The sequence below is a fragment of the Saccostrea echinata genome, unplaced genomic scaffold, assembly GCF_033153115.1.
Source record: "Saccostrea echinata isolate AGI-Se365-2 ecotype Australia unplaced genomic scaffold, CSIRO_AGI_Sech_v1 ptg000030l, whole genome shotgun sequence".
In the NCBI taxonomy this organism is placed as follows: domain Eukaryota; kingdom Metazoa; phylum Mollusca; class Bivalvia; order Ostreida; family Ostreidae; genus Saccostrea; species Saccostrea echinata.
This window is the reverse complement of record NW_026889779.1, coordinates 15,255,551-15,279,721: the sequence shown is the minus strand read 5'-3', so window position 1 is coordinate 15,279,721 and position 24,171 is coordinate 15,255,551. Positions and strand designations below refer to the sequence as shown.

Genomic DNA, 24,171 nt, shown 5'->3' with positions numbered 1-24,171 from the left:
TCATGCTACAGTCTGTAAACATGAGACCATGCATGTTTAAGACTGTTTTATGTCAATGGTCTCTTGCTACAGTGTTGTAAACATAAGACCCTGTATGTTTGTCTGTTCATAGGTGTCAGAGTGTGTTGTCATATTTTCCTCATTTGTAAACTGGACATTTTCTTCTTAATAATGAAATAATTAATATCAGGGACCTATATACTAGTAGGTCCCTGGAAATATGGTTATATATTTTTTAGTCAATTTTTATCATACCTGCCTTCTCCATTTTAAAATCTGTTTACAATGCTTCAGAACCCTCACTGCTCAATGGCCCTAAAGACAGAACTAAAGTCTATATTTAAGGTCTAAATTTAAGGCTTGATACAAGTAAAATAATTTCATAATCGTAAGGCTTACATTATAACCGGATATGATTAGGGGAAAATAGATGAGAGAACCCATTCCGGTGAGCAATAGCCTCGTTTTGAGTTAGATGAGACCATGGTCTCATAGCCTGTTTCTATAAGTAAATATACCTCGAAATATGGTTGTTGACTTTGAAAATGGCTAAAGTAATTAAAGTTTTGCAAACTATCAGAGAAAATTGGAAGAAGTCCGTCTTTGCTGTTATTATAGCAGGATATGGAGTGAAATTTGTCAACAGAAAATTTGAGTACGTACCCTTAATTATGTCAGGTTTTACCAGGTCCAGCACAGTCTCTTGATTAAGCTATATAGCTTGAAATAGCTATATAGCTTTATTAAGCTATTCAAAATAGCTTGATAAAGCTATTTATATGCAGGTTTTCACAAAAATGTTATTGTACAAAATAGATAAAAAGTCGCAAGTATTTGACTATTCATATATGTAATATGGGTTATCAAACCAACAACCCAAATCAAAGATAGTTCTAACATTGTAGCATTTGAATACTTTTAAGCAAAAGATGAATTTCCATTGTTTGGGTAACTGTACACTACATTGTGTGCGTTGAGGTGGATAAGTATGATTGCTTCTCATTGTACTGAATTATTACCAATCATCTTGTTGACCATAATTGGCCTCCTTTATAATTTCATTGAAGAAGTAACTGTATCAATTGCTTTATATAGCCCCAAAACTTTTAGAACTTTGAGTACAAAGTCTCTTAAGGAGACGCAATTTGATGAGTGATTTTTACATGCATTATTTTCATAAGAGTTCAAGGTCGAATATCATCACTGCACCAAGGTGTGACTTTTTGTGAATACTTGGAAAATAACACATTTGAGAAAAAAGTGATAAAATAGCTAAATCAAGCTATTCTGAATAGCTTAATAAAGCTATATAGCTAAATCAAGCTATATAGCTTAATCAAGAGATTGTGCCAGACCTGTTTACGGTGCCATCGTTGGGGCGAGCGCAGTTTAATTTTCAACAGTGAAATACTATTATTTATTTATTGAATAAAAGTGATATTCCCTCATAGTGTAAAAGGATACGAAAGTGATATTCTCTCACAATGTGAAAGGATAATATAACCGTTTGGGCGAGCGCAGATACCTATTCAGTTTTAATTTTGATCCGTCTCTTCTATCCACACGTGACATTTGGTACATCTAGACCATGACGTCGTATGTAAGTTGCATTACCAAACTGAAACCTGAACAATGCCAATTTCAAATGAAGAAAATTAAATCTGTTTTTTATCTGCAATATTCTTTAAATCAAGGTGAGTTTATTTCTTGTCGAACTTTTGTTGTTACAGTGAGAATGTAGAGATGCAATAAGCGTTGCATTGTGGGTCTAGAGGTTACTGCGGAAAAAAAATTCGTTTGGATGGATGTGCACAGTCCGAATTTTCTCTCCACCCAGGGGCTCGCACTTTGCACTGCGAATGCAGCACTCATGAAAATATCAAAAAATCTTTTCTCATGATTGAAATAAATTCCATATCCAACTACAAAACATTGAATATCCTCTTTGTAAAAAAAAAAAACTTTAGGTAGCTACACTTTAAACCGCCTCTTCTAACTTCAAACCGCACGAGACAGTCTAGACTGTGACGTCACAAGACATCCTATGTAAGTTGCATTTCCGTAACTGATTCTAAAAAGACCCTTTTGCAATTTTGTAATGAAAGGCATTATGATAGTAGATGCAATTATTTTTTTGTTTATTGTAAGCTCTCTGCACGATAATCTTAATACATGATAACTTCAGAACTGTTTATTTGCCATTATTGCATGGAATCCTGGAAGCGAAGGAATTCGGAGAAGGCTTCACAGAAAAATTTGCTTGACAAGTATACCAATTTAAATTTGAATTTTCTCTGGTCTTAGTCTATTGAGCTTGCTGCGCTCCCTGATTATGTTCATATTTTTTAATCGAAGCTGATGGCACAGGTATTTGAGCAGCTGAGTCTTGGTTTATGAAGTGTAATAGCTAATATTAGCTAATAAGTTTGACGGGCAAGCATAGTTGGGGTGAGCACAGTTGCGTTCTTGCTACTGGATATCATCAAAATCATTTATATACACTTTTAACTTAGACTCGCTTGAGCTTCAAACCACACAAGAACATTTGGAAGGTTAAGGGTTGGACACACCCATTCCAAGGCAGAGTCTTCAAAAGTGCAATCTTTTATCAAAGATCTTTAAATATATCTATGTGAACAATATCTTTCAAGGCAAAGACTTTTTTTGTACCCCCCTGCTTGAAAAGCAGGTAGTGTATAGTGATGGGGGTGTCTGTCCATCCGTCTGTATGTCTGTCCGTTATGCTTTCGGGTATCCATTTCTTATCTGCATCTTCTCCTATATCCCCTATACCACTGAATAAAATTTAATGATACTTTCACAGGATTTGTGTTACATAGTGCCATTGTGCACCTCTTATTTTACTTTTTGATTGGACACATATTTTAGGTTTCCCATAGCAAAACATGCACACTGCCATTCTTTCTATAATATAAGGGGTGCATATTTCTTATCCTCAACTCCTCCTATACAACTGAATAAAATTTAACTTTTTTACCGGGGTATATAGTGCCATTGTGCACCTCATACTTTATGTTTTGATCAGACAGAAATTTAGGCTATCCCATAGCAAAAAATGGACTTTGTCATTATACTCAAATGGGAGGGTATATGGGGGTATCATTATGTGAGCTCAGTGCTCACAATGCCTCTAGTTTTTTTGTGAACTTTGGTTTGGTTAATGCAAGAATGTAGTTTGGGCAGCTATATGCAATTTATGGGGGATCGTGGGTAGCACTTTTTAAAAAAAAATCTGTTGGATCAGTGTGTAATAGACTGGTGTTGCTCTAAGAGTTTGCCTTGTGAGCTGTATTTTTGCTCAGAGAATCTGCTTAACATTACACTTGATAACATTATGTTTCCTTAATTGATAAAGTTTACTTATTAAAATAACGTCTTTTCTCAATAATTTTATCTGGCAATAATTCTTTTGATATGTAAACTCTCCAGGAATTTAATAACTCATGAATTTTACATTTGTAGCATTTATTCTTAAATATGAATAACGATATACTTAAGCTAAAACAAAAATTAGGAGAGAAGTTACTCTTAAATACAGAGTACCTGTAGTTGTAAAATATATCATGGTGTCTTTGAAGATATAAACATATGTTCTTTTGCTCCAGGGAGGATCTGTTAAGAAGAGAGTACTGTAAAGAAGCAAAGGTATGTGTAGTTAAACCTCGTTATCTCAAACTCGATGGGACCGAGAAAAAACTTCGAGATATGTGGGGGTTCGAGATATCAGGGGTAAAATACTTAAAGAAGGAGGGCTTGGGACTTTCAAATCACTTTGACATATCCATGTCGAGATATCTGTGCTCCAGATATCAAAGTTCAACTGTATTAATTTTCAGAGCATGCTAAACTTGTGAAATTTTTATTGCAGTGTAAAATCTAAATCAAAAGCAAGTAAACAGAGTAAATAGATAAAATGATGTCTTCAATGTTTGGTTATGTATGATACACTTATCATGATGGTAGGAATTAATTAATATTGTATTAATGGGTTCGATTCCCAGTCCAGCCATACATTCTCCTTTCCTGTTACAATATCATCAGAATGAGAGAGTATGATACCATACTGGTAGTTTTGAAACAATATGATATTTTTCATTAATCTCTTCTGGATACCTACCAAACATAAAATAAGTAAGTACAGATACATGTATATCTATAGTATATAGTATATATTGTTCAATAGTCAAGAAGTTTTATGAAGTGGATTCATGTATACCAGTATAGGACAATATTGCTACTCAATAACCTTTGATAATTCTGTAAGTGGAATATCATTAACATTTAGTAACATTACCCGTACTTGATCGTAAAAAAAAATTGGTGTGTGGCTACTTCATTTTATCCCAGATATATGTTTTCCATACCTAGAACTGTAGTTCTGTTATATCTCCTTCATTGTTGTGAGTTTCAAACTCATATAATTAAAAAAATTTCCAGATATTTAAGCTGATTGATAAAACAGATAACTGATATCCAACCTTACTATTGCAGAAATTTGGAGATGTCAAGATAAGCATTGGAGAGAGGCCAAGAAAGTTAACTGTCTTTCTGAATCCAGCAGCATCATCTGGGTTTGTTGATGTTTTTTTTTTTTTTGAAAAAAGAAAGAAAAACATGCTATTAACAAAATAATCATTTTTCATTTTTGTAGTTATAACAAAGCAATAAAGAAGTATTCTAACCCACTGTGATTTCCTAGAATGATAAACATTGCAACTAATGCACTGTAAAATAGCATTTCATATTGTGCAGGGCTCAAAATAATTGATGGCCCGCTGGTCTGGGGCCAGTGAATTTTTAATCGGGGCTAATACATTGTAGAGGGCATGTGCCCTTTTGGCCAGTGTTTTTTTATGCATAACAAAATTCATTCATGGTCGGGCTAGTAAACTTGACGGGATTGTGCATCCAAGTTCTGTCGTTTCTTGTTTTGTTAAGTTGTACTATTAAGTAACAAAGTACAAACATAATATTACTATTGTCATTATGGTTTTGGGTCAGTCATTTTAAATTCTACTGGCCCAGTGGGACAGTGAAAGTACCGAGTTGATAAAAAATTAAGGTGATAGCCCAAGTGACCAGTGAAAAAAAAATTATTATTTCTAGCCCTGATTGTGTTCCCATTTTCTAGTTCAGGTAGCTATAAAATATCAAGATTATAGCTAGTTCATTATATATTTCACTTTCATGTGTGCTTTATCAAGAAAAAGTCCTGCAAAACTGTGTTAATCTGAATTCTTTAGCATTGAAAGATTATGAATTGCCAATTTTTTAAAAAAAAATTTGGTTTGTTTAGTATTAATATTGTGAAGGTCCAAGAATTTGAGTGAATATATCAGAGAATTAATTTTTTATTCAAATGAATGCTGATGATCATTCACCTAGCTTTGTAAGACTGACAGGGATTTTCCACTACATTTTGGGAATGGAGCCTGGGTCCTTGGAATTGGGAATTTATCAACATTTTATTACTATTTGAGAAATTATGTACCAAGACAATTTTCAAGAAATGAACATGAATGATGAATAAATTTGAGCTTTTATTTACTTATTGAAGATTTTCAATCAGAGAAAAGACTAATTAACAAATTGTCAGTCATAAACAGAACAAGGCTTCCCTTAACTTTTGTCATTCCATTGATTTTCAACTCTGACCATAATACACAATTATTTTTTGGGGGGAAAAAGGGAGGGTTTTTGCAATTGGGAATGGAGCCTTACATGGGGCAGTGGAAAATCCCTGACTGATGAACAACAATTGTCACCATTAACAAGATGTGTTTGTGGAACACTGATGCCCCCGTATGGCAACTTATAGCAAAGGTTAAACTTTCTCAAGTGCAAATCAAATATGTGGGTACCCAAAGTAAGATCTTGTCCAGATGGATTTTACCTGTGAAATATGAAAGCCCTAGCAGCAACCGTTGAAAAGGTATGGAAAAGGGTAAAGTTTTTCAAAAGTAAGTCAAACATCATGGTCTAGTTCAAATGGTCAAAATTAATGGTGCCCAAGGAAAGGGAAAGGCCCTCTCACAAGAAATACACATGTAAAATATGAAAGCCCTAGCACCAACCATTCAAAAGATAGGGCCAAGGTTAAAGTTTTTCAAAAGTAAGTCAAACTCCAAGGTCAAAGGGTCAGAGTTGTTGGTATCTAAAGTAAGGTCTTGTCACAAGGATTACATATGTGAAGTATGAAAGCCCAAGCACCAACTGTTCAAAAGTAATGGCCAAGGTTAAAGTTTTCCAAAAGTAGGTCAAACTCAAATGGGCTACAATTGTTGGTATCTAAAGGAAGGTCATGTCACAAGGAATACACATGTGAAAAAATGAAAGCCCTAGCACCAACTATTCAAAAGTTATGGACAAGGTTAAAGTTTTTCAAAAGTAGGTCAAACTCCAAGGTCAAGGTCAAAGGGTCAAATTTGTTTGTATCCAAAGGAAAGTTTTCTCATAAGGAATACACATGTGAAGTATGAAAGCCCTAGCATTAACTATTCAAAATTTATGGCCAAGGTTAAAGTTGGGTAAAATTTTGTAAAACTGGGTCAATTTCCAAGGTCAAGGTCAAAAGGTCAAATGTGCTGGTACCCAAAGAAAGTTCTTGTCACAAGGAATACATATGTGAAATATGAAAGCCATTGCTCTAACCAATCAAAAGTTATGAGCAATGTTAAAAGTTTTTGTGGACAAACAGACAGACGGACTGACAGGGCAAAAACTATATACCCCCAAATCTTCGATACAGAGGCATATAAATACATGCTCAGATTTATTTTTCTTTCAAACTGAATTCATAGAACTTACTAGAATCACTGTAAATACACTTTTACTGCACATGTTTGAGGGGGAAAGTGAAAGATGTCTTGTGTACTGGAGCTTGTTAAGACTAAATGACTGCAATGTCTTGAATGCCCAAGAAAATGCTATACACTGATAGAATGATACAGGAAAATTCTTTTTATTGAATCAAAGTAAGAACAAGAATGCAAAAAAAAAGGAAACACTGTATCTGAAATTAAAAGTTTACATATACTTTTGCAGGAAAGCATCCAAACTATTTGAAAAAAATGCTGCACCATTACTTCATCTTGCTGGTATTGAAGTCAATCTTGTTAAGGTTAGTGTAGTTTTTCTCCCCCGATTTCTATGGATTAAGAATAAAGTCATTTGTTTTGATGAACTGAATGATAAAATATTCCAAGGGAAAAAACTAGAACATTTTGTCTCAAGAATTTTGATAAGGTAATCATAAAAAAATTAGTTGTGTAAATTTATACATTTGTATCAAGGTTCCATTTGAATATCATGCATGTCAAGCTGATTTAAGTCAGTTGTCTCACTTGATCTTTTTTTCTTTTTGTTATAGTAAAGAGAAAGTGAGAGGACAGTTATTAGACTATTAACATGTCACATGTCTTCTCTCTTACAATAGTTCTTATGCTTTTTTAAGTGTTTTTTTTTTCTACATCTACATGCACATTTAAAGTACATAGATTTGTACAAGTCAGAGAGATACATACACAAAAATGACAGATTCCAGAAAATGATGTGCATGTATGAAATGAAAGTTAATACTGGGTACATGTACACTACAGATTTTCTTGTGATCATATGCTAAGTGGTAAATTGAAATTTTAGACAGAATATGAGGGACAAGTAAAGAAGTTCATGGAGGTCCTAGAGAGGGAGGAAACAGATGGGATAGTGGCCGCAGGAGGGGGAGGGACACTCCTGGAGGTCAGTGGAGCACCTGTTATTTAAAGAATATTTTAATCATGTAAAATCTTATTTGTTTGGGCAAGAGGCAATGTCTCTAAATGCCCTCTCCATACAAAAAAAGTTAGGGTGTGTATGGAAATGAATGAAATTGACTTACAAAATAATCACCTGATATCCAATGATGGATGCAAGAATTCAGTTGAAAGAGTTGTGAATAAGTGTTGGCAAGTAACAAACAGAATAATGGCTTGATGGATTTTATCAATTTTAAAATTCAAGCTTACTAAGTTTGATTTCATAAATGTTTTATTCAAAAATAAGAAAAAATTGAAATGTTTCTAACATTGATGTTAGTAATTTTGTATTGAAACTAAAATACTTTCCCCCTGTACTTTTATTCAGACTATCACTGGTGTAATGAAGAAGGAAGACAAGGTACTTTTAAAGAGCTAACTTGTATAATGCCAGAGTATTGGGGCAACAAGGTTGTGATAGAAATAAAACAGATATAGAAATTAATTTTATACCTAGTGATGATTTCATTTGTTGCATGAAAAATGCATTCTGGAAAAAAAAAGAAAGAAAATCAAGTGTGAAGAAAAAAAATTGAAATATCTAATAACATTTTAAAAGAAAATATGAAAGAAAGAAATAAGAAAGAAAAATTAGTTACTATTTAGATCTACATGTGCTTTTTAATACAGAATTTTGCAAAAAAGATTCCTGTAGGAGTTATACCCCTTGGAAAGACTAACCTATTTGCCAAGTTACTATTTGGATCAGATAAAGAACAAGTGAGGTAGAGACTTTATTCTTCTAATTTTATATTTCATATATTGTGCACTTCTGAATAGCTTAGGCTCTTGATAGACTGTTTTTAAGAAGGAATAAATTTGTTACTGATATTCTATATACATGTGCCGGTACATTTATTGGACATTACTGAAACTACATCAAAGATACAGAAAATTTTACATTTTAAATTTTAAGAGAACAAGATACTGTAAATGTATTACATTTAGCAGTATTTTCTATTTAGCACCTTTATGTAACTTGTTTATGTAACAGAGTTTGGTGTTTGCCTTAGAATGGATTTAAACCCAGGACTTCTGGCATGCCAGGCCAGTGCTGTACCAGAGGTTCAAATCCAAGTGGAGGCACAAACCTGTCTCTGTTACATTTGGTGCCTGGGACCTGGGCATTCTCTGGAGGGTGAAATTGATTGCCCCAAAACTTCACCTCACAGGTGCTGGTACTCTAAAAGAGATGAGGACATCTCATTCTCTGGAGGGGACAATGTGGTAGTGTAAGCTACACGGCATCCTACTAGCTTGGGCTAGTGGGTTAACCCTTAATTTAGCTTTATTTGTTGGCATGCCAGAGGTTCCAGGTTCAAATCCATTCAGAGGCACAAACCCATCTCTGTTACATGTATACCGGTATTTATATTTAGCATGTTCAAAAAGCACTAAATCTAATCTACACAACTTATTGTAAAATCAGTTTCCACCAAATAACCTACATGTTAAATATGATACATTTACACTACATTGTATTTTGTTTTGGTACACATGTTTCCTCCATTTCTTTTGTAGAATCATATTGGATTCAACCTTAGCTGTTGTAGATGGATTTTATAAGAAAAGGGATGTGATTGAATACATGGTAATCTTTAGCTTTTCTTAAGGAGTAATATCTGTTAATTAATAATTATGGCAAAAACCTATTTTGATACCATTTTCTTTGATTCTTCAAATTGTACTAGCTCAGATTTAAGGATTTCAATCATAATTTCATTAAGTAGACATAAAAAGAAAGTAATGTTAACATTTTCATCCATCTAAATAAGCTTATTGGGAGATAAGTAAAGCTCTCCGGATTGACATCCATGGGGTAATTGGTCAGTTGTTAATTGCTGTTTAAAGACTTGTTATTTCCCAGTCTGACTTGTGTTTCTTTAATGATTTTGATTAAATGATCATTGAGTTATTTAGATTCCTAAATATATGTGAGGAATTGATTATTGCCAATATAAGAACCAATAAGAACACGATAAGAACCACTCGCGAAATAAAATTACTTGCTTTATTTTTTAAGGTGCTAAAATACATGTAAAAATTTTTGATCAAGCTTGACGTGATTTAACGTCTCTCCTGATTTTTTATTTAAAAATGGATATGATACTTGATCAGGTACCTTTTATTAGTTTTTTTTTTTACTTTCTCTTTTAATTTTCATTTATTTTAATATTTCATTTTTTTCCTATTAAAATTGAAATAATGTAACATATGTTATTATCTTGTTTATTTGAGTAAAGCAGAGTTTACAATTTTTAGGTCACCTGAGTCACTCAGGTGACCTATTGCTATCTGTTTTCGTCCGTCGTCGTCCGTCGTGCGTCGTGTGTTAACATTTGAACATTTTCAGCTTCTTCTCTGAAACCGCTGAACCAATTTCAGCCAATTTTTGCATATGGCATCTATGTGTGAAGGGGAACAAAATTTGTGAATTTCATGGTCCCTGCCCCCCTGGGGCCTGAGGGGTGGGGCTAAAACCATCAAAATTAATGCAATCTTTAAAAATCTTCTCTTCTTTACTCCTGGACATCAAGCAGTCAAACTGATGAAATGATTGTAATAAGCATTGAGCCCTCTACCTAAATTGTGAAATTCATGGCCCCAGGGTCAGGGGTTCTGGTGCTAGGGCGGGGCTATATAGATCATATAGTGAAAGTGCATTATTTCTTTGAAAATCTTCTTCTCTACTCCTGGGTATTATTGAAACAAATTGAATACATAGTTATGATAAGCAAGGGTGACTCTACCAAAATTGTGAAATTCATGGCCCCTGGGTCAGGGGTTCTGGTGCTAGGGTGGGGCTATATAGATCATATAGTGAAAGTGCATTATTTCTTTGAAAATCTTCTTCTCTACTCCTGGGTATTATTTAAACAAATTAGATACAGAGTTATGATCAGCAAGAGTGACTCTACCAAAATTGTGAAATTCATGGCCCCTGGGTCAGGGGTTCTGGTGCTAGGGTGGGGCTATATAGATCGTATAGTGAAAGTGCATTATTTCTTTGAAAATCTTCTTCTCTACTCCTGGGTATTATTTAAACAAATTAGATACAGAGTTATGATCAGCAAGGGTGACTCTACCAAAATTGTGAAATTCATGGCCCCGGGGTCAGGGGTTCTGCTGCTGGGGGGGGGGGGGGGGTATATAGATCATATAGTGAAAGTGCATTATTTCTTTAAAAATCTTCTTCTCTACTCCTTGGTATTATTGAAACAAATTGAATACATAGTTATGATAAGCAAGAGTGACTCTACCAAAATTGTGAAATTCATGGCCCCTGGGTCAGGGGTTCTGGTGCTAGGGTGGGGCTATATAGATCATATAGTGAAAGTACATTATTTCTTTGAAAATCTTTTTCTCTACTCCTGGTTATTATTTAAACAAATTAAATACATAGTTATGATAAGCAAGAGCGACTCTACCAAAATTGTGAATTTCATGGCCCCTGGGTCAGGGGTTCTGATGTTAGGGCAGGGCTCTATTTATTATATAGTGAAAATGCATTAATGCTTTAAAAATCTTCTTCTCTGCTTCTGGGTGTTATTTAAACAAACTAAGTACATTGTTATGATAAGCAAGGGTGACTCTACCAAAATTGTGAAATTCATGGCCCCTGGGTCAGGGGTTCTGGTGCTAGGGTGGGGCTATATAGATCATATAGTGAAAGTGCATTATTTCTTTGAAAATCTTCTTCTCTACTCCTGGGTATTATTTAAACAAATTAGATACAGAGTTATGATCAGCAAGAGTGACTCTACCAAAATTGTGAAATTCATGGCCCCTGGGTCAGGGGTTCTGGTGCTAGGGTGGGGCTATATAGATCGTATAGTGAAAGTGCATTATTTCTTTGAAAATCTTCTTCTCTACTCCTGGGTATTATTTAAACAAATTAGATACAGAGTTATGATCAGCAAGGGTGACTCTACCAAAATTGTGAAATTCATGGCCCCGGGGTCAGGGGTTCTGCTGCTGGGGGGGGGGGGGGGGGTATATAGATCATATAGTGAAAGTGCATTATTTCTTTAAAAATCTTCTTCTCTACTCCTTGGTATTATTGAAACAAATTGAATTGTGAATTTCATGGCCCCTGGGTCAGGGGTTCTGATGTTAGGGCAGGGCTCTATTTATTATATAGTGAAAATGCATTAATGCTTTAAAAATCTTCTTCTCTGCTTCTGGGTGTTATTTAAACAAACTAAGTACATTGTTATGATAAGCAAGGACACCTCTTCCAAAATTGTGAAATTCATGGCCCCAGGGACAGGGGTTCTGGTGCTAGGGTGGGGCTATATAGCTCCTACAGTGAAGGTGAATTATTTCTTTGAAAATCCTCTTCTCTGCCCCTGGGTACTATTTAAACAAACTAAGTACATTGTTATGATATGCAAGGATGCCTCTTCTAAAATTGTGAATTTCATGGCCCCAGGGTCAAGGGTTCTGGTCAAAAGGGGGGGGGGGGGGGCTCTATTGATTATATAGTGAAAAATCAAAATTTCTTTGAAAATATTCTTTTCTACTTCTGGTTAAAAAGCAAAGAAGCTAAGTATATAGTTATGATGAGCAAGTGTGCTTCTTCCGGAGTAGTGAATTGCATGACCCCTGGGTCAGATGTGCTGGTATAAGGGTGGGGCTGTTGACAATGTAGTGAAAATGCATTAATTCTATTAAATAATCCTGTCTGCTCCTTAATGTTAAGCAGTTAAACAAAGTGATTACTTATGATGAGCAAACTTGAAACTTCTGGTCCCAGGGTGAGAGGCTCTGGTGTTTCTCGGTGGTGAAGGGGGGGGGGGGAGGGGCTCTATTGATAATATAGTGAATCTGTAGTGAAAATGCATTATTTCTTTAAGAATCTTCTCTGCACTTGGGCATATCAGAGGCAAAAAGTGTAAAAGTTGTAATAAGGAAGGGTATTTTTACCAGATTTTTGAACATCTGGACCATTTGGTCAAGTGTTCTGGTCCTAGCCAGGGCTCAATTAATTTGCATTCTACTGAGAGGAGTTATTCCCCTTTGCTGTTTACTTTTGATAATTAATCACTGTAAATAATGTACTTGAAAAATTAATAGAATAAGAGAATTATGCAAGAATTTTTATTGTATAATGCAAAAAGTATTTTCATAGTTTTAATGATCATGTGGACTTGTAAGTAATAGATAAATAAAAATGAGACAAAAATAACTTGTCTTATTAAATGTTCATCAAAGACCAAGAGAGGCCAATGTAAGAGATAGCAACTGTCAACAAAGAATTAAAATAGTACAAAAGCACTGATAGTTTGTTAATATACTGTATGGTGATAGTGATAAATGGGGAACAGATTAGAACCTAATTTATGAACTGTTAATGAATAGTAGACTAATTATTTTGTTGATCCTGATCTCCCTATTTTTCATGCTTTTGGGCAACAAAGCTTCACCTTTTATTTCATTTTAATACTCTATGGATCCTCTAAATTGTTGTATTGTACTCAGGTGACCGTTAAGGCCCTTGGGCCTCTTGTTTTTATATATGATTAACTGACTAATTGGTTGGAACGACTTGCGGTTAACAGATTGACAATTATGTATTCAGTTGCAATCCCTATGATAAACATAAAGTATAAAATAAAATTTCATGATTCAAAAGTACTACTGCTTAGTATTCATGGTCAGATAATACATGTATTATTATGTTGGAGTGAAAGAAGTTTGGGATAATGTGAAATATGAAAATGCCTAGAAAAACACCCTTTCTTACCATTCTATTGTCAGATTTGTGCCTATGAAGCCACCAATTTGGGTGCACCATTTTCACCATTGAAATTTGCATGTTGTGGATTCAAATTTCAATGCTTAAAAATTGCAAAAAATCAACATCCATTTGTTATTTTCAAGGTCACCCAAGTCAATTAAGCTAAAGACTATTTCAAAGTCATCCATCACATTTTCCTCTAAATTGAAGAGGGCAGTTCTACTGCTTATTTCAATGCCTCAGGAGTATGTGATACAAGAGCCACCCATAATTTTTTTTTGTTCAAATCTAATTCCAAAAAAAATTCAGTTTTATAAGGGTTGGGCATAGTCTCTTTGTATATTTGAATGCATTCTAAACTGTTGACTAAGATTTTCAAGAACTGTTAATATTGTATTCATTATTGGATTTTTAGAGTGAGGACGGAAGAAGCACATACTCTTTGATGGGGCTCACAGCAGGGCCATATAGCCAGGCTGAAAAGAAAAAGAACAAGTGTGTATAGCTTCAGAATAAATGACACCCTTTCAATCAGCAACAAAATTCCACTTTGAAAGAATCAATTACACTGGACTGTATATATTTGTATTTTTTGTTATTTCCATGATAATTGTTGTCTTTTGATTGCATGAAACACTTTAATTGGACAGGTACTGGTATTTTGGTCCCTTGAAGTCTAGATGGACCTATATAAGATCCACACTCACCCAGTGGCCATCTGTTATTTCGGGAAAATTAAGTTATATACCAGCTACGGAGGAGAATACGAAACTCCACAAGGTCGTTATCAAGAAGGCCCCACCAGAAATCAAACGAAGCTGGTGGAACATATTACATGTGTTCTATAAGCCTGTGCAGCAAAATTCACAAGGTAAACTGGATTCAACAACCTGACAAGTTTCCTTTCTTTTTCTTGATAAAAAAATTTGCCTAGAAAAATAAATGTTTTATTCCTGCTTTCTTGCTGAAAAAAATTGGGTAGGTAGGGGTGCAGTTTTTTTCCCCTGGGCTTTTTTAAACAAAACATAAGTTACAATGATGACAAAAGAAAATACAGTCAAACTTTGATATCTCAAACACCAATGCATGTATCTTGAATACCATGGATATGTTGAAGTGATTTGGAAGTCCCAGCCACTTATTCTTAATGATTTTATCGTCAATATCTTGAATCCTTGGATATCTTGAAATTTTTTCTCTCAGTTCCTTCGAGTTCAAAATAATGAGGTTTGACTGTAGTGCTCTAAAACATTTCTGTGACTTATATTTATAGTAGAAATTTTCATACATTGGACAAAAACTGAAAATTCAGATATTCACTGAAAAAGCATTAAAAGAAATTAGGGTTGATGCTATAAATAAGGGTTGGTCTGAAAAGGGGGACAAACATTTTTTTTCTATTTCTTATTATAAATTTTTAGAATTGCCATGCTCAGAGAAATTATGTGTCTTAAAAAATGGATTTACAGGTTCGATGGCCACATTTGTGATCATCTTTTATGCATTCATTTTACCATATTTATGTACTAAATCTGTGGTATGTTTGTGGAGTTCAAAAGAATAAAACTACTGTTGCGGCCAATTAGACTTTAGAATCTCAAACCGGTACACATAGTTTTCACTTTTACAAGAAAATTATGGTTGATTCTCTATCAGAACCCTTTTATTTTTTGAAAATAGATATCATTGAGGAGGTAGAGGCAGAAGATGGTGAAGAAGAGGAGGTTTCCGTGGGGGACTTGACCACAGTAGAGTTATCTGTCACAGCCCCCATTGTCCAAAGTCAGGAAGAGGTCTGAATTTTCATTATACATTATTCGTTATAAAAAGTGGATATCTGAAAGTAAATAAAATAGTAATTAATATGCTGTAAGATACAGTTTTAAACTTTATGATTAAGCCACATGGATCATTATTATCTATTTCTACTAGCATCTGTTTTTATTAATCATAATAGTAATTATATTTTGTAAGATACAGTTTTAAACTTTATTATTAAGCCACATGGGTCATTATTATCTATTTCTACTAGCATCTGTTTTTGTTAATCATTCATAACTTTTGAAAATTCTTCAGCTTCTCAAATTTTTTAAATCCATTTTATGATAAGGCATGAAACAAAGAATTTGAATTTCATAGTCTTCACCCCAAGGAGCCTGAGGGTGCAACCAAGTTTTTCCCAAATAAGGCGTTCTTTATAAGCCCTCTTCATGTTATAAATCAGTTTCCTTGATGATAATAAGCAATTGGCCCTTCGCTAAGTTGATGTCACCTAGATCCAGGGTGGGTTGATCATACATAAAATAAAAATGATTTTAATCCAAAGAAAAACCATTCCTTTACTCCTGGACAATTAGTAGATACATTGTTTTGCATGAAAATGATGAATGCAAGGTGTGGCTTCTATAAAAATTAAAAATGTTCCTATCTACTGGTCAAAGGATGTAAACAGAACATGCTCAGGCATAACACAGTTACTGCACCTGTGTCAGCTATGAGCCAGTCTTTAGCTGAAGGACACAAAGTCTCTGCAGAAAGGAAAGGATCTAATTCTTCTAGGCTCACAACTTGGTCACATTTAGTCTCAGTTGACAGTGATTCACAGAAGAAAAGGAGAAAATTATGAAATTTAAAACAAGCCATTTATTCACTGAGAAATTTGAGAAATTTGTTTGTTACATAAAAGTGACTGATGTTTTAATAGGGAAATGATTATAAGCAAATTTGATGTAGTATACCCAGGTGACAATCAAGACCCATTGGCCTTGTGTTGCTCAGTATATCTAGTTATATACATGTATGTTTGTATTTATTATTTTATTTTTATTTTACAGAAAATTGTCGCCTTAGATTTACAGATTGGCCCAAGTCATATTGACAGGAAAGACTTCATAAGTGAAGGGTAATTTTCATCTGATTATTTTTTGTAAACATGAATTAAATCATGAATGTGTATTTTACTTTTTAAATTAAAAAGAAATTGTTGTGGAAAATTTTGTAATACATTTAATAGTTTCTTAAAATAATAATTTGAGACAAGGTTTCTCATACATTTTTGAAATTTGCAAAGGATTCCATTTGTTTTACATGTAGGTTTAGGAGAGAAAAATTGCCCAACCGTGTGTATAGCTCACCAGACAGCAGTCATACACTGGTCAAGAAGGTCAAATTTGTCCCAGACTTGCCAGAGGATACGGTAAGTAGATAATTCAATGATTTCAAAATGTAAGCATCATGTTGAATGTCATATCTGAAGAAAGTCTGCATGCAGAGGATGAGGTCTAAAGTTACACTTTCATGTTATAGAGCATTAACAATAACAATTCTTTAGAACTTCATTATACGCCAATCTTTTGCTGAACGTTTTATGGTATTAGGTTTCATGTTTGTCTGTTAGCATTTTTAGCTCACCTCGACTTCGTCGAGATGAGCTTATGTTATACCCTCAGCGTCGGTGCCGGCGTCAGTGTCAGCGTCCCAGTTAAAGTTTTAGGAGCAAGTCCATTCCCAAGTAACTATAAGCCCTACCTGGACCAAACTTGCATGGATGATGCATCTCGGGATGGACACTACCACACTTGCTTCTGATGCTGCATCTGACCTAGATTTTCCACATGAGTGACCAGGTTAGAGTTTTTTGAGCAGGTCCATTCCCAAGTGACTATAAGCCCTACCTGGACCAAACTTGCATGGATGATGCATCTAGAGAGGGACACTACCACGCTTGCTTCTGATGCTGGATCTGACCCAGATTTTCCACATGAGTGACCAGGTTAAAGTTTTTGGAGCAGTTCCATTCCCAAGTAACTATAAGCCCTACCTGGACCAAACTTGTATTGATGTTGCATCTAGGGATGGACACTACCACACTTTCTTCGAATTCTGGATCTGACCTAGATTTTCCAGATGAGTGAGCACGTTAAAGTTTTTGGAGCAGGTCCATTCCCAAGTAACTTTAAGCCCTATCTGGACCAAATTTCAAGTATGATGCATTTAGGGATGGACACTACCGTACTTGCTTCGGATTCTGGATCTAACCTAGATTTTCCACATGAGTGACCAGGTTAAAGTTTTTGGAGCAGGTCCATTCCCAAGTAACTATAAGCCCTACCTGGACCAAAGTTGCATGGGTGATGCATCCAGGGATGGACACTACCACACTTGATTGGGATGCTGGATCTGACCTAGATTTTCCACATGAGTGACCAGGTTAAAGATTTTGGAGCAGGTCCATTCCCAAGTACCCATAAGCCCTACCTGGACCAAACTTTCATAGATGATGCATCTAGGGATGTACAGTAACTCACCTGCTTCGGATGCTGGATCCAACCTAGATTTTCCACATGAGTGAATTTTAGCCATATTTTAACCAAATTAGCATGGATGATCTATCTAGGGATGGTACTTCCAGACTTGCTTTGGATTCTGAATCTGACCTACATTTTCCAGATGAGTGACCAAGATAATTTTTTGGAGTAGCTACAGGTAAACTTCGGTATCTCGACATCGGATATGTCGACAACCTGGGATATGTCGACGTCCGTCCGCGGTCCCGGCAGTATTTACTATATAAATGATTTGCAAAAACTCTAATATGTCGACCTCGGTAATCTCGACAACCCTGGTTATCTCGACGTATATTCACAGTCTCAAGAGCAAAATTTACCTGGTATATGTCGACATCGGCAATTTTCTGCTCCACTGAACCTAATTGTTTGTCAGATAGGGTCGCTCGTCACGCACGGACGGCTCCGGGTATCTCGACGTCGTCAAAAATTCACACCTTTCACACCCATGTTTTGACTGCAAGCTGCTTAATTAATTCTATAGACTGTGTTTGTAGGTGAATCAAAAGCCCCCTCGGCGTCTTTGAGACGTTAATTGCTTAATGTTCAGCTTGGGTAATATCACTGATAAATCTGCACGATTCTGCTTAAATTTACAGGTGTTTATTTATGTCGAAACCTAACATATTTTTTAAAATTGAAAAAGATAAGTAAATTACAAAGAATAATAAACATATTGAATAAATTCAAACTAAAGAATTAAACGATGTTCTAATAATATTTTGTAGTTAAAATGCATTCAACAGGAAATAATCCGATTAACGACACGATTAACCGAATCATCCGTAATTCATGCATCTGTAATATCACTACGTTAGTTTAGATACACAAATCTCTTAAAAAATTAATATTATTGCACATTCTTCCTGAATGAAATAAGAAAAAAAAATAATTACGTATTTAATATGTTTTCGTATCTCGGATGTCGACTTTATCATGTTTATACGGTTCGGTTCGAAGTTTATAGAGCGCATTTCGTATCCTGTTTTGACAAAAAAGCAAGTAACACGCGAATGCTGGATGGAAAACTACAGAAATTTAGAACGATTTCGATAAAGAGAAAGAACAGGTTTTATAAATAAGATTTTTAAAAATAACTTCTTAGATTTTTAATAAAAATAGAGGGATTGCTGAAATAAGTTGACCTACAGTCTATATTGAAGTCATGTACGTATAATAAGCTTATAGTTATACACATGTGGTAGACAGACACTTCGGCCCAACGACACCTCGGCCCGTCACGTTTGACACCTCGGCCCTGACAGGTCGGCCCAGAATTATTGACACCTCGGCCCATACTGAAGACACCTCGGCCCAAGGATTTTTTTCAGAATTATTATCTGTATTCACTATGGTAATATAAATGTAGGGGCTATGTATGTTTATAACGACGATATGTATACGATAAACAGGGGCATATAATTTCAGAATTTTTAATAATAATTTTAGAATTTTTGAACGAACGACAGCATAGATGTCAGCTGGTGTATATATTGAGTGGGAGATAGGAGGTCTATTTATTTATTTTGTTGCTTATGAAAATGCAACTTTATTCATTTCATAATGTATAGAATTCTTTTACTTAAAAATCACTTTGTAGTAGGGTTCTTGTTTATTTAACGATTAGCACTTTGTGATGGACAGTCTTTTTTTTTTTTAATTACCGTCAATTTACTCTCGGAATATTATTTATTTTCTTTTTTATTTCTTGGATATATCATAATAATATAATTCGTCGCATATAGTCCCTATAATAATAAAATACTTCAGAATATATTAAATAAATATGTTTAAAATAATACACTTTTGTTTGTGCCGAGGTGTCTTTTACGTGAGCCGAGGTGTCTCAAATCTTGGGCCGACCCGTCGGGGCCGAGGTGTCAATGGGCCGAGATGTCATTGGGCCGAGGTGTCGTTGGGCCGAGGTGTCTGACATTCACACATGTATGTGTTTGGTTATGCAGTGAAATCTTGGACGTCAAGTCTCAACTCTGATATCTCGACACCTCGGATATCTCGACATTTTCCGATGGTCCCGTCGATGTCGAGATAACGAAGTTTACCTGTATATAATATTATGGCTTGTTATGATAAACTTTGTATAGATAGTACATCTAAGGATGAAAACTTCCAGACTTGCTTTGGATTTTTGAACTGACCAAAATTTTCTTGATTAGTAAACAGGTTTAAAGTTTTTGAGCAGGTCTATTTCCAAGTAACTATAAGTCCAACTTACTACTACGAAAGTGGGTTATGGTGACCTCATTTTGTAATTTTATGGCTAGATGGAGTCAAATTGTATCTGAATCAATCATATTTTGCAGAATTTGAAACCTAGAATCATCAAACATTGTCAGTTTATGAATGTTAGAGGGCCAGAAGGTAGGTCCAGGGACCTCAGTCCTGTAGGGGTCCTATCTTAACACAATGTGACATAGGATCATCAAGTTTAGTCAGAAGATGCAATTTAGGGTAAAAGTGTGTCACAGCTCAAATACAGCTAGATCACAGTAAACTTATTTTGGACTTGATTAGCAATGCATATTTAAATTGTGTCTGTTACTAGGGCTGTGCGGTGCACCGAAAATTTCGGTGCACCGCAGTTCATACTGTTCGATTCGGTGCACCGATCCAGAATTCGGTTCGGTTCGGTTTAAAATTTACATAACACGTATAAACAAAAATGGCCGCCAATTGGAGATCAGAAGTGTTTGTTTTCATGAATTTAATACTTTTTATAATGATTGTGCCAGTTTGAAGTCAGTGATTATTTTTTTTTATTCCATAAACACCCTTTAATTTTACAATAGAGGTTAGTTTAAATTGCTATGAGCTAGTAAATAGCCCGACGGGCTAGTGAAAAAGTAGCAGGTATTTTCCAAGTTTTGTTTTTAAATCCCCAACCAATGAAAAAAAATCAAAGAAGTGTGGTTCTCTTGTTCATATCTCTTTTATCTAATTCTTTTAGCACTTCTACATTATTTATTTATTTCTTAAAAAAAAACCATGAAAGCGATCGTCTTTTTTCAACTAACCCGAATCCTCCATTCCGATTTTATGGAAAATACATGTAGATATCACATTAATTGATTCAATTATTTCCAGCTACTCAACTAATTAAATGAAGATTTACAAGGGTTATCAAAAATATATTAACATTGTTTCTGAAAATTTGAATTAAAAAAAATAAATCACCTAGCTTTCACTTTATATTTGAAGAGGAAGTCCAATGATCAGAAAAAAAGATGAATGTATACTACCATGTTAAAAGGTATCTATAGCATGATTGTTCATTCTGTTAAATTCAGCCTTAAATAATTTCTCTGATTATATATGTATCATTGACTCAGAAGAAAAATACAAAATGAGAAAATAAGCAGAAGAAATATGAAAAGAAGAGTAATTCATTATGAAATGGAATAAAATAATACAACAAAAGGTTTCAAATTTTATTATTTTTCTGGGCTAGTAGAAATTTTACTTTAGCTAGTAAAAATGTCAAATCCACTAGGCTCACTTGTTAGTGTCTCAGAAAAGTTTTTGTGAAGACTGGAGTAAAGGATTTTAATCACTTTTTAAAGCAGAGGTTATCACTTTTCATTTATGATGAGAAATATTTAGACTATTTTAGGTTAAATCGAACCGAATCGAAAAAAACCGAACCGTATCATTCTGAACCGAAACCGAACCGAATCGATTGAACCCTGAATCGTCCCAGCCCTATCTGTTACACTCTGCATGACATAGGATCATCAAATCTTGTCAGTTCATCCATCTTTGGGTAAGGTGTGTCACACCCTTGTTTTTCTATACACTATAGACAACTTGAGTAACTTTATTCCAATGTAAATACAAATGACAGAGTCATAGCTTGTGACTTCAAGTTTGCATAAATAGTTATGAATCAAGTAGTATCAGATATGTGTATCATGAACTCCAGCTGTACTTGTGTGCTTAATAAGGTTACCTGTGTAAGTCAGGTGACCTATTTTTATCTGTTTTTGTATGGTGTTATATGTCATTGGTCATGAGCTGAAAGCTAAGGTGAGATGTTCTGATCACATTTTTTTTACTTGGCAAACATCTGTCTGTCTGACTGCATATCATTCAGAAATTTAAGTGTTAAAGACAGACTGAATGATGGATGGAAAGACAGAAAGATGGATGAATATACTCAATTTAATATCCCCTTTTAGTAAAAAAGAAATCAGTATCTTCTCAGGAATAAAAGGCTACCAATTGTCTTAGTTTTATGCAACCAATCTCTGAAGAATTAAATTTGTTTAAATTATGAACCCTTGGACAGGATTGAGAGAGTTCAAAGTTTTTAATTGAAAGCATAATGGAAAAATCTATGAAAATGTTTTCAAGGATCTTAAGGTTTCAAATTTACAAATTTATATGTGCGAGCATCCTCATTTAGGGTAGATTTAAGAAAAAATGCTACAGGACTCCAAATTATCAAATTTTGAATTGATTCAAACTTCAGGGGTTGAAATATAGGGTAGCCCGATGCCAGGGGCTAGTTGTTTTAAGACTTAGGCTAGTTATTTTAAATGTAACGATAGTTTCGTCAGACTAGCAGAATGGAAAAAAATTCTCGTCAGTTTACTTTTGCTTTTCTATGTACTTTGGTTTCTTTTGACTGAGAACTAGTTTAATTTGTTTCTGTCACCAAAACCATTGAAACTTTAACTTGTTATGTTTTCATTTTTGCATGAAAAATTGTTGGGCTAGTTAGTTTGAGGTTTGGGCTAGTAATTTTTTACTGATCGCTAGCCCCATGGGCTAGTAGGTTTTCCAGGAAAATTTCAACCCCTGAAACTTGTTTTGAAGAATCAAGATTGCTCAAGCAATCACCTCCCCCAGAGCAGCGATAAAGCCATTCAGGAACACAGGCACTTGGGGTATGGACCCCCCCCCCCCCCCTTTCCATTTTTTTTTTTTAAATCTGGGGTCGAGTCACCTTTTTCCTATTTTTGTATTCTAATATGCATTATATGTTATCAAGAATTTACCCTTGATATCTCGAATCTTTGGATATATCTCAGTTTTTCCTCGGTTCCATTGAGTTCAAGATAATGAGGTTTGTAGATAAATTCAATATGAACACCTTTATATGTTAAAATTTTTCAAAGTCCAAAAAACATTTGTCATTAGTGTTTAGAGCTTCCTTAATAGCAAACAAAAAAAGTTTTATTGGTAAGAATACCAGTCAATTAAAAAAAAGAAAGAAAAGAAAAAACTATATTCAGTAGGGTCATTTTATTCTCACAGCTTGTCCAAATATTCAATTCAGCAAATAATGTAAAGTTTCACTTCTGTTATGCATTATGCACACAATTACACACCTACAAGGGGTGTTACTATATCCTAACTTTGTTGTGAGGGGATAATAAAGGAGGAAAATCTTCAGTGAATGTAAATGTTTTAATGAACACATGATGTGGCTCAGAAAAATGTGGCAGTGACAGGTACACACAAGGACCCATGAGCCTCTTGTTTTGATTTCCATGTCAGACAGGGGGAAAATAGACTTATAGTCCTTTAGTTGGATTTTGTAACATGATGTTTAATATAAGGTCATATTTTACAATAGCTGATTCTTTATTTTTTTCAGGAGAAAAAGGTGTGGTATTCAATTGATGGGGAGCAGTTTGAGGCCGTACCTGTGGAAATCAGACTTCTAAGAAATAGACTAAAGATATTTGAACGATTTAGAACATTATCTTGATAATAAATAAGTCATTTAACAAGTGTTCACTGTCATAAAGTTATACACAAGAGTATATAGTTCAAAGCAAAAAACCTAGTGGTACAACAATGACAGGAAGCATTCTGCAGATAACAGTATTATTCTGAACTCATAGTGGAAAGAATTCATGTGTATAAGCTTAGCAGCTTTTTACTGGATAGTGAAGTGAAGAGGAGGTTCCATCTGCTTCTGCAGTTTTGCTGTCTTTAGGCTTTTGCAGAAAGGGTGAACTTTTTATAGAATTTTATTAAATCTCAAACTTCACACGTGTGATTCAGATTGATTTGTTTCAAACACTGTCATTGGAATGGACATTAACCAGAGTCTTGGTACACCATGGCCGTAGGAACCGGGGGGAGCGCGGGAAGCGGCAATGTTGCCGATATATAGAATACTATAGAAAACATACCCCCTCAATAACGTCTGATGACTGTTTTTTTTTGTTTTTGTTTTTGTTTTTTTTGCTTGTCAAGGAATTTTGGTACTTGATAGTGCCCCCCCCCCAACTGTAAA

At 34.7% G+C, this 24,171-nt stretch overlaps 2 protein-coding genes across 2 annotated transcripts in view; both read left to right on the top strand.

Moving 5' to 3' along the window:
• The window catches only part of LOC133197384 (nucleoporin p54-like), a 107,828-nt gene that overhangs the window by 49,991 nt on the left and 33,666 nt on the right, over positions 1-24,171 (top strand). The gene's annotated exons all lie outside the window — the stretch shown is intronic.
• LOC133197388 (acylglycerol kinase, mitochondrial-like) lies at positions 528-23,662 on the top strand. Its single transcript, XM_061333394.1, has 14 exons — positions 528-655; positions 3,627-3,666; positions 4,513-4,592; positions 7,066-7,141; positions 7,663-7,761; positions 8,146-8,178; positions 8,448-8,542; positions 9,339-9,408; positions 13,973-14,052; positions 14,208-14,428; positions 15,238-15,350; positions 16,392-16,459; positions 16,651-16,753; positions 23,524-23,662. Exons 1-14 carry the CDS (start codon positions 546-548, stop codon positions 23,635-23,637), a joined length of 1,302 nt encoding a protein of 433 aa, XP_061189378.1. The 5' UTR covers positions 528-545; the 3' UTR covers positions 23,638-23,662.